Below are 12,175 nucleotides of genomic sequence, written 5' to 3' on the forward strand. Positions count from 1 at the left end.
AGCCTATTTAAGATAAATTTGGATTTATCTTTGTTAAAATGTTACAGATTTTCTCCTCTCGTTTTCTTATTTAGTTAACTTTAATAACAGAGACTTCAACAGGTAGGCCTAAAAGACTGATAAAGGGGCGGTTTCCCAGACAGGGATTAGACTAGTCCTAGACTAAAACAAATGTAAGAGCTGTCCAAACTGAAAACAACTTGCAAAGACATATCTTAAAATACATCAGTGCCCTTTGTTTTTTGCCTCAAAATGCACACAAATTATGTTTTTAAAAAGGTATGTTTGTTAAAACTAATTATATTTCCTAATAAAACTAAGGCTTAGTACTGGTTAAAGCTAATCCCTGTTTGGGAAACCACCCCAGAATGTTTAAGATAATCAATTGTTTAATATGATACTCACTAAGACATCTTTTTTTGAGACACGTTAATATGTATTTGTCTGTTTACCTAAAAGACGCAAACGTGAACTCATTTAGCTCTTTGCATGCATGCTATAGACCAATTTCGTGTTTGCAAATAGAGATGACGTTTTTTGTGGGCGGAGCCAAACTGGTTGCAGAAAGTGACTGCTCCGCAGTAGGCTTGTGAAGTGTTTTAGCATTAAACCGTGATTTTTATGGATCCGGTGTTCTGTCGAAGTCTGATTCCCCTATGTTTCCCTTTAGTGCAATGTTTCTTATAGCGTTTTAATCACGTTACGTTTATTTTTTAGATACGTTTACAGTATAGATAAAAAGTTTAAATGGCTTGGCTACTGATATGCATGTATGTAATGTATATGTATTGTTCTTTTTTGCTAAATCAATTATTTTTACAGTCTGAATCGCTAAAAGTACATATAAAAGCAATACATCATGTATTATATATAATAGCGTTTATTAAATATTTCATAATTTTCCTGTTTTCTATTATTTCTTCCTTAATAAATTATAATTGTAACGTGATAAAAACGCTATAAGAAACACATGGAGGGAACAGACTTCGACAGAACACCGGGCATCTTCTCTACTTATTTTCTATTCTAATTTTTAAAAGATTTCCAGATGATTTCCTCGCTCCATTCTGTCCGTTTAAGGGCTTATTGTAATCATAAACACCTACGTTTATCTTCAAATGATGTCTTCGACGATGGTATTCTGAAAAAATGAAAGCCATCTTTTTTGGCATTCTTATTCTGACACTTAATAGCACAACAGGACATTTTCTAGTGAGTTATCTTGCTCTTTTCACTCGTGTCTAATTCATTTCCACTGTTTTTCTGCAACCGAATTGCGCACGCAGCTTGCAGTGACGTAACTGTGACGTCTACTCTAAATTGGTCTATTGTTGGGTAGGAAGCACCAGGCCCCGTGCACATGATTCATTTTCAAGGCAGCAGTCCAGTTCAACACAGTTAATCTCATCAACACAGTTAAAAGATCACTTCAAGAATAAATACATGGAGTCGAGTTCTGTTGTAGAACAGCACAAAGAGAAAAAAGCCCAATCTATGAGCAGTGACTTTATTCAGTCCATTTTATTCATTTTAATAATGTGCTGTGCTGCATCACGTTGAAATAAACACGTCAATTAACAGAAAAATTATTCTTTTAGGGAGTGAAAGTAGCATATTCAATTTGGACACCCTGCACACCCCTCTAGCTCAGCCACCTTATTTGAAGTATTCCACTGTATTGCCTAGATGGGGCTGAACGTGCTGAAAGTCACAGAGGAGAAAGAGCCGAAGTCTGCCCTGCTGCCGTTTTCAAAAGAAATGTAAAGGGGACTTAAGCGATCAAGAATTTCTGTACAGTTTATGGGGCTAACATAGCAACATTTTTAGAGGGGACTCCAGCATTTGCGTTCTCATCACTTAATCCACTGGCTACCTACTCAAAGCTTTAGCAGTATTTCCTGGCAAAGCAATTGTTCCACCAATTTCCTTTCATCATTTAATCTGATTAGCAAAACTTTTAACAAAAAACTATTTTTGTCCAACCTTTCTGGATGTAGGCCTATCAAAACTTGTTACTTTGGCATTTAGATGCTGGATTTCAGATTTTAGAGATGTAATGTCACCTCCAGGATGCATTGAAACTCAATTACAAGATGGCTGATATTTCCATGTTTAATGCCTGATGCGTATTATTAAAAAATTAAACCCACAAACATTGTGTCCAGGATTGCCTGGTACTCCATTATAAGCACGACAGTTTAGGTTTTGAAGTTTAGCTCCATGCTAAAGTCCAGACTGAAACATCAGAACAATGAAGTAAACTGGCTCCATCTGCTGATTTAAAGTGGGAAAATGCTTGTTTTAGAAAAAAAGATTAACTGTACCAATGTTAAAGGTGCAATGTGTATGATCAAACCAAAAACAATGAGGTAGATTAATGACTCTCTGAAGCAGTGTGGAGTTATTGGATCAACCACTGATGGCCATCAATCAGACGGGATGAGAAATCATGTTATTGGATGAGGTAAAGTAATCAAGTCTTATAAATGTTGTGTTTGATGACATTGTTTTATTTAATTATGTAAGGTTTCATGTAATTTTTTCAAAACTAAATTGTTAGTCATGCTAGAGTATTAGTCCAATTCGATGGTGTGTTAACACAGCACATAATTAAGTGTTCAGATCAACAAACTTACAATCTACAATGATTTTTCACATAATATGTATTGACAGTACAATTCTAATTGTGAGTTTATGATGTAAAATTATGATAGCTACATTGTAACAAACTCTATTGTGACAGTTGTCAATATTTTTTTTTTTACTCTACTATTGGTAGCGGAGCTTATGCATGTGTATATGCAATACCGGAAGTTATTTAAGGGAGTTTGGTTCGGACGCTCGCTCGCTCTCGCTCACTCTCTCTTGTGAGCCGTGTCTCGCTCTCGTTCAGGTTCAGTTTCAGGTTCGCTCGCGTTTCTCCTCTGTTGTTGTTGGAGTGTGCAGTGGGTTGCACTGCCGTGAGTATGTTGGTAAATCTTTTACTCTCTTGTTCTGAAACCGGGTAATATTGCTTTGAAGTGAGTGTATGGTATAATATTAATGCGGGAGTATGTGGAGTCAATGCTGATGATTCCTAGTGTTTACACATAACAGTTTTTTTCAACTGAGTTTTAAAGGACTATAAACGATCCCAAACGAGGCATAAGGAGTCTTATCTAACACAACGATTGTCATTTTTGACAAGAAAAATAAAAAATATGCTCTTTTAAACCACAACTTTTCATCTAGGTCCGGTCCAGCGCGGCCTAACGTTAATGCGTAGTGACGTAGGGAGGTCACGTTACATATAAAACGCACATTTGCGGACCATTGTAAACAATAAATTGACACAAAGACATTAATTAGTATCAGTTGACATACAACAACGTAGGAATGGTCCTCTTTCAACACACTTGTAAACACTGGGGTGGAGTTTCACGTTCGTCCCCTGTGACCTCTTGACGTATTGCGTGGGGTCACGCTGGCGCATCACGACCGGATCTAGACGAGAAGTTGTGCTTTAAAAGTGTATATTTGTTATTTTTATTGTCAAAAAATGACAATTGTTTTGCTAGATAAGACCCTTATGCCTCGTTATGCCTGGTTTAATCCTGCGCTTCGTGCTATGAAGGCAAGAGGCCAGTGCCCGGTTGCATGAAACTCCTTAAGTGAGGGTTTCCCTGAGGGAGAAAAAAACCCTGAGGTAAGGGATTTATTTAAGAGCGTAGCAACAAAGGTCTTAACTGTCACCCTTACCTAAGTGTTTATACTAAGTATTTTACAGTAGTCTCTGCCAAAACACGGCAGCGGAGAAGCGGTTGCTATACACAGGAAAATCCCCAGTGTTAAATTAACTCTACCAGTGTTAAATCAACACTATTTGGTGTTTATATAATCCACACCAAGATCGGTGTTAAAAAAGACTGGTGTTAAAAATATAACTCTGAATCAGTGTTAAAGTTAATGAGATAATGAAGTGATGATTAAGACATTAATGGTGAACACCTGCTGGTCATTCAAATCAATTACATTTTGGACATTTTCCTGTCTCTAAATTTTTATTTTGATGACTCGTTTTCTGGAGAAAATACTAAAATAATAAAGAAAGACAAATTATTAAATGCAATAGATGAATACTGTTGGGTGTATGCCTCCAAGAGCTGCAATCTTTCACGTTTGCCTCTCTATCAGCATCTTGTTTGAAAAATAAAATGATAACTTGCAGAGTTATTTTCTAAATGGATAAGTTTAACTTCTAAACAGCTGTCAGAACAAAATACAAGTGCTCAACTATTCCAGTATCCACACGCGTGATTTAGTAGACAAATATTCTCTCTGATGTGATGTCTCACAAGTCAAATAGACATTTATCACAAAATGTATCACATTAAATCTTAAGTTTGTGTTTGTTATGAGTTCATTTGAAGTCACCATTACTGTGATTAGTGTTTCCTTTAGTTAGGCATTTGTCCCTTGACCTTCACTGATCTAGCTCTGCTCTTTTAGCAATAGCAACAATGTTTTAGTAAGATCACTTGTTCATTGCTTCATGTAAAGGGAAAACCTTCCAGACCTTCTCAGTTTATTTTTATTATATTCTACTCTACAAATCATTGAAACATTTGGTCACAAATTAATTATGAAGAAACAGGCATAAAAAAACTTTATGTAAATGACATTGAATGAGACTGCCGTATATGCTTTAGTGTGTTTTTTTTTGTTATTTTGATTTTTGCTTAAGAGAGACTTCATGATTTCTGATACAAATCTCAACAATGGTGACAGTTAATGGTAAGAAAGTTGCTAAATTTTTGTCATGTTGCAATGCATGATGGGATTTATGAATGAGTTTTCTACAATCCTGGTACCCAGCATGCATTGCGGCATGAAGCTTTGTTGTTGATTGTCACCATGATTGTGTTTTATAGGCTGATTGTTGAAGTCTCAGTGTGTCTGACTTACACCACAGATTAGATTTGGGAAAACAATATTTAACTCTTCAGGGTATGTGGACTTTTACAGCACTATTGGATTTCATGGGAGCCTCACAGGGTTGGCAGAACATAAATTAAAAACTTATATTCAGTGATTACTTTTTTATGATATCATTGAATCCCAAGACTTATACTTTCACACTAATTAACATAGTAACAGTAATAGACTTCATTTCTCTCCTCTTCCTCTGCTTTAACAGATGTGTTTTATAAACACACTGCCACAATGAGCAGAAGAAAACTAACATTAAACTTCAAGACCCAAGTACCCAACTAAAGGAAACACTAATCGGAGCAATGGTGACTTACTTTATTAACCAGATTTACAGCAGTTCTTTAGAAGTTAAACCTATCATCCATGTAACTCTGCAAGCAAGTTGTAATTTTAGTTTTCAAACAGAGATGATGATAGTGTTCATTTAACTATGGTGATTTCATCTATTGCATTTAATAATTTGGCTTTCTTCCTCGGTTTAGTATTACTTTCTCCAGAAAAAGAGTCAACAAAATAAAAATTTAAAGACAGGAACCATTCCAAAATTGAGTTGATTTGACATGGAATGACCAGCAGGTGTTCACTATTAATGACTCAATCACTTCATTATCTTATTAACTTTAACACTGATTTAGTGTTTTTTTAACACCAATCTTGGTGTGGATTATATAAACACCGAGCAGTGTTAATTTAACACTGGGGATTTTGCTGTGTAGTTACAAAATCTCACAGCGTAAACAAATCAACGCACGCAGCTCAACAGACGGCGTATTTGTGTACAATGAAACATCGCAAATAACAGACTGTAAAGTGCCGCATGTATAGAACCTGAAAGTAATTCAAACTGGAAACACTTTAGATTGACGGACGATCAAACCGTTATTCTCCTAATAAATGCGCATCACTTTTCTCGAAGGGATTATTTCGAACGTTAGAAATGCGCGTTGGTACTTCATTTTCTTAAATAAACATAAAATCAGCCATCGCGTGTGACGTTAAGGGACCTCTTATAGTACCTTAAATTTTTAAGGGAAAATGGGACTTAAGGACTTTCTAGCAACGCATAGCACTGCCCGGTTGCATGAAACTCCTTAACCTCTTAAGCGTCATCCTATCCTTTAGAGTGGGGGGGTGAAAAATTGAAGTGCATGTTCAAACCCAGATAGCAAGCACATGTGGGCCACTTCAGGCAAAGATGCGACACTGGTGGCCTTCTTATGGCCCGAATAAAAGGGATGTGAACCTAAAGTGGCTCACATGTAAAATTGCAAAAATGGGCCAAATATATCATATTATATGTGTGCCTTTTAAGGCAAAGATGTGGTGCCCACGGCAACATATCATCTGAATATGAACCAAAAGTGGCCCATCCGACAAATAGTGAATATGGCCCAAATATCAAACAACAAATATGGACCACCTTTGGCAAAAATGCTGCACAGCAGTCACGGGCTAATCTAGGAAAAAACAAATGTGGCCCTCACATGTTGCAGCAAATGTGGCCCAGCTCTTTACAAACATGTCTGGGCCAGTTTTGGCATAGATATGGCACGGTAAGCACTGGTCATGTGGGTTTGTGTCTAAAGTGGCCCACATATGTTGCAGTAAATGTGGCCCAGTTCTTTTAAAACATATCCGGCCCGGTTTTGGCAAACATGTGGCACAGTAAGCACCAACTCATGTGGGTGTGAGTCGGAAGTGGCCCATATATGATGCTGTAAATGTGGCCCAGCTGTATAAAGATGCATCAGGGCCAGTTTTGGCAAAGATATGGCACAGTAAGCACCGGCTCATATTGGTGTGAATCTGAAGTGGCCCACATATGATGTAGCAAATGTGGCCCAGCTGTATAAAGACGCATCAGGGCCAGTTTTGGCAAAGATATTGCACAGTAAGCACCGGCTCATATGTGTGTGAGTCTGAAGTGATCCAAATACCCAGCTAACAGAGAAAAGTTCTAAGAACGTTCCCTGAAAGTTCCCAATGTTCCCAAAAACTTTCTGCCAACATAAAAAGTGTCCAGTTTTCTTGACATTCTAAGAACATTTCTGTGTTGTCTGAACGTTAGAGGAAAGTTACATTTTACCATTGTCAAACATTATGAATGTCCTATTTAAATGTTAACACAATGTTTAAAACAACAACTGTTTTTTATATTGACTTTTTTGCTTGTTATGTGAATGATAGAGAAAAATTGCATTTTATTATTTTAATACTGTTATAAAACATTATTTCTGAATGTTCAGTAAAAATATTGCTGTAGAAAACACAATTCACTTATTAGGTTTAGATGTTGATGCTTTGTTTAATTTTAAGTCACCATTATTGTAATTGGTGTTTGTTTTAGTTGGACCATTGACTTCTCCATTTTTTCTTCGTTATCTTACTTTGTGTGTAAGAAACACATTTGTTATGGTAGTACAAAGTTAACAGTGCAATTCTGTGGTGTTAGTATGTAATGGTAAAAATCATAATCTAAGTAAAGGATTTACAAAAGTTTATTTTCTGTCAATGTTGTATATGAGATCCAGCACTTTCACAGCAGTTTGTCATTAAGGAGTTTTAGAAATTTTGGCAAAAAATAACCGTTGTATATTTGGGACGTACAAACATCAAGAATCAGACTATGAATCTCAACCATGGTGACAAAGAAAATTGTAAAAAGTGAATTATTTATCCATGTCGCAGTGCATGCTGGGAGTCCTGAATGAGATTTGTAATTTGTTAATACCCAGCATGCATTGCAGCATGAAGTTTTTAATTGAATTGTCACCATAGTTGAGATTCATACTCTGTTTGTGGCATCACTCTGGCTTGCTCGTGGGCGAGACGTGTCAAACAGGAGTGGACCACACAAGTGCCATCAATCCATGCCAGGTGTGGGCCAGTGAAGGCCACAAAGAATGGTGTTGGATCTGGGCCGAATCTGGGACAAAATTTAAAGGGGACATATTTTGAGATTTTTTTAAAGATGTAAACTAAGTCTTAATCTAGGTCCGAGCAAAAGTGTGCCGTTTTGGGTGTGTCATTTAAAATGCAAATGAGCGGCTGAAGTGCAAACACTGATCACAATGAGGGTGGTTTGTTGTAATTGAAACTCAATTGTGCTGTCAAGTCCTTATTTTCTCTCTCTTCTCTCTGAACTAAATGGCATTGCTGTGGTTGGATAGTGCAGATAAAGGGGGCGGTATTACCTTATTCTGACATCACAATAAGAGCCAAATTACAATGACCTATTTTTTCACATGCTTGCAGAGAATAGTTTACCAAAACTAAGTTACTGGGTTGATCTTTTTCAAATTTTCTAGGTTGATAGAAGCACTGGGGACACAATTATAGCAGTTAAACATGGAAAAAGTCAGATTTTCATAATATGTCCCCTTTAAATTAACTATTACCCAGATTTGGGCCAGATCTGCTTTATTTGCTTTGTGTTTGGCGGACATGTGGCGTTTCTATGGTTTGCTTGTGGTAAAGATCAGGAAAAAAGAGGTGGACCGCTCAAGTGCCATCATACCATGCCACAGGTGGGCCAGATGAAGGTGTCAGATGTGAACCAGATCTGGGCCACAGCAATTTTGCTATCTGGGCTGTTACGCGTGCGCGCGCATACTGCACCATATGGGAGGGAGAGAGCTCGTGCACAGATAACTGGTGTGTGTGTGTGTGTGGGAAAACACTACTAACCTTTCGTTAAGTCATGATACTCGATAAACTATCTTCTCTGTCAGTAACATCTGTTGACTGTTAACTTTTACGTGAAATGACAACGGAGGAACCCAGGTGGAAAACACCGCCAACTTTTAACTCCTTCACTCAGTGTCATGTAAGAGAGGCACAAGGTTCCGCACGCAGCAGTGAGAAAGCGTGCACGAGAGAGAGAGAGAGAGAGAGACGCTGCTGAGCGCTTGCAACAGCGAATGAAGCTGTTTTAAATAGTAAAATAAATCTAAATGGTAATCATTAAAAATCTAGTTGATTTGTGTTGATTTGTGCCAGTGTTGAGTCTGTGGCGGGGATCTGCATACTGTAGCAGTGAAAATTAACACCATATGTATAATAAATTATAGCATATGTATAATAAAAAGAAGCCGGCCCAAAACAGAACCCTGGGGTACACCATTGGTGACTGTAGATATTCTTGAACTATAACCTTTTAATTGAATACACTGACTGCGTCCAGATAAATATTACCTAAACTGAGACAGAGCAGTGCCAGTAATACCAATGGAAGCTAATCTGTCAAGAAGTATATTATGTGAGATAGTATCAAAGGCAGTGCTCAAGTCAAGAAGGACAAGTATAGTTAAAAGCCCAGAGTCAGCTGTCAACAGTAGATCATTGGTTATTCTGACAAGAGCAGTCTCAGTAATGTGGTGGCCTGGTGGGAACACAAAACCAGATTGGAATTGTTAAGACAAATTGTTATTAAAGGCATGTTCATGAATTTGAATTGCAATACACTTTTTCACTACCATAGAGATAAATAGTCAATTTAAAATTGGACGGAAATTGTCAAAATTTAATGGATCACCACCTGGTTTCTTAAATATGGGTGTAATAATGGCAGATTTAAGAGATGGAGATACAACCATCTCTCACCAACTCAAAATTTTTTTGTAATCAACAGCAAAATACTATTGCTGGTAAACAAGCTTTCACTAAAGGAAAGCTTGTAAAGTACAAGTTATAGTCATGCGTAGGTTCTATGCCATATACTATGCATAGGCTGTGCGTTGCTCTGCGTAGCCTGACGTGCACCTAGACAACATTTATTGATTGAGCACAATGTTACTAGATCTCTCCTGTCCTCTAAACAGAGGCTTGTGTTTATCCCCAAGACGAGGCGGCAGTGCAGGGGTGATCATGCTTTTGCTTCAATTGCACAATCTGCCCATTTTTATTAGAACTGCTTCATCTGTAATTTAATTTAATTTAATTTGTATTATATATTTTATACATTGGTCTGATGTTTTTTCTTCTCTTCTTGTTCTTTGCTTTACTGTTTTTATTTTCATTATGTTATTGATATATTTAGTTATTATGTAATAAAGCACATTAGTCAACCTGGGTTGTACGCTGTAAATTCTAACATGTTTAGTTTACTTGAAAAAAACTAAGGAAACCGATTGCCCTTATTTTTCCAAAGCAGACTTAAAAGGAAAATTAAGGTTAAATTACTAATCAGCTATTGTTTACTCAACTCATTCATAACTCCAGTGCATTGTAAATGGACAAAATTGTGCAAATTTCTTACCATTTACCTTCACCATCATTAAGATTTGTATCAGAAATCATGATATCTCTCTTAAGCAAAATTCCCCCAAGCATTACAGCAGTTTTTTTCCAGAACAGTGCCATATGAGCAGCATTTTCATGTGCATTATTTTCTTTACCATGTATTTATAAACAAATGTTTTATTAACAATTTGGCACAATTTAATTCTTACTACATCAGATGATCTGACAGGCTTATCTCCTACTTCAAACAATGAACAAATGGTCTTATTAAAACACGGTTGTAATTGTTATAAGAGGAGAGTTAATATACTAAAAGTCAGGGGACAAATGTCTAACTAAAGGCAACAGTAATCACGAAAATGGTGATTTCAAATGAATCTATAACAAACACAAACTGGAGATTTAATGTGATACATTTTGTGGTAAATGTCCATTTGACTTGTGATTACATCTGGGGCCTCATTAATAAAGCGCGCGTACGCACAGATTTGATCGTAAAGTGTGCGTAGGCAAAAATCCACGGCAAAGTCCATATTTATAAAAACTGTCTTTGACGTGGAAAAGTGCTTAGCGCCACGTCAGGGTCTGAGCAGACATACGCATTTTTGCTTGTCTGATTGCTGCAGGTTTTTGGAAATATAAGCCATTCTTTCTGTTTGAAATTGGGTTTAAACATTGATAAGCGCACTTTTATATGTCTGACATTAATTACGCATCGTTTAAAAGCGGAGATCTGAAACTGCTCGGCTGCGTGCACAAGTTCAAGTTCAGTTGCGATTTATAGATTTAAAAAGGGGTACGCGCGTTTTCTGCGCGTACGTTCGGTTTATGAATCACACGTACGCATTTTTGTTAAAAGATTTTCTTCTTCATTTTAGTATTACTTTCTCCAGAAAAAAGCTCAATAAAATGTCTTGGATATTGTGTGTCATTTTACTTAAATTGGTTCAGTTGTGTGAACTTTACATTTTAAAGGGGACATATTATGAAAATCTGACTTTTTCCATGTTTAACTGCTATAATTGTGTCCCCATTGCTTCTATCAACCTAGAAAATGTGAAAAAGATCAACCCAATAACTTAGTTTTGGTAAACCATTTTCTGCAAGCATGTGAAAAAATAGGTCATTGTAAATTGGCTCCTATTGTGATGTCAGAATAAGGTAATACCGCCCCCTTTATCTGCACTATCCAACCACAGCACAACCATTTAGTGCAAAGAGAAAGAGAGAGGGAGAAAATAATTCACAGCCCAATTGAGTTTCAATTGCAACAAATCACCATCATTGTGATCCGTGTTTGCACTTCATTCGCTCGTTTGCATTTTAAATGACACACCCAAAACGGCACACTTTTGCTCAGACCTAGATTAAGACTTAGTTTACATCTTAAAAAAATCTCATAATATGTCCCCTTTAACATTTAAACAACAATTAGCAATTTTTATAGTAAGGTATACTAATAAAATTCTCATTGTCAAATAAAAAACTATGAACACGAGTCAGATTTTTAAGTAACTTTAGTTTTGAGCAAAGAATGTATAAAAAAGATATAGAAAACTGTGTATATCTGCTGAAAGGAAACATTAAGAGTGTCTGTCCCTCTGGATTCAATGTGCCAGAGGATCTGACATTTACATGGGGAACAGCAGAAAACCACTGAAACTTGTGTAGCTTTCTTTATCATCATAAACCCAGCTGTTCTCCCACAGCTGTGTGTAGACTTTATCACCGCTCTCCAGTGTAAGAACAACACCATTGCTGCCATTAGCATTGCTCTCAGCTTTCAGAGAAAACACAGAACACTGAGGTTGATCATTCTTATATAGACTCACTGCCATTTGGTTACCAGTGTGAGAATGAGCATAAAATCTGAAGAAATAAACTCCTTTTACTGGTGCTGTAAAAATACCTGCAAGAAGAAAACATTCAAATTCAGGAACCTTGCCAAATGTGTATTTCACTT

General features: G+C 36.8%; 1 protein-coding gene across 4 annotated transcripts in view; it reads right to left on the minus strand.

Annotated features, from left to right (window-relative positions):
• Positions 1-11,711: 11,711 nt before the first annotated feature.
• The window catches only part of LOC135767445 (mannose-binding protein A-like), a 31,881-nt gene continuing 31,417 nt past the window's right edge, over positions 11,712-12,175 (minus strand). For all 4 annotated transcript variants that reach the window (XM_065277167.1, XM_065277165.1, XM_065277169.2 and 1 more), the window contains one exon: positions 11,712-12,121. In XM_065277167.1, coding sequence (XP_065133239.1) covers positions 11,844-12,121 — 278 coding nt within the window. In that variant the 3' untranslated portion in view covers positions 11,712-11,843. The remainder of the gene's footprint in view (positions 12,122-12,175) is intronic.

Source organism: Paramisgurnus dabryanus, chromosome 6 (assembly GCF_030506205.2).
Source record: "Paramisgurnus dabryanus chromosome 6, PD_genome_1.1, whole genome shotgun sequence".
NCBI lineage: Eukaryota > Metazoa > Chordata > Actinopteri > Cypriniformes > Cobitidae > Paramisgurnus > Paramisgurnus dabryanus.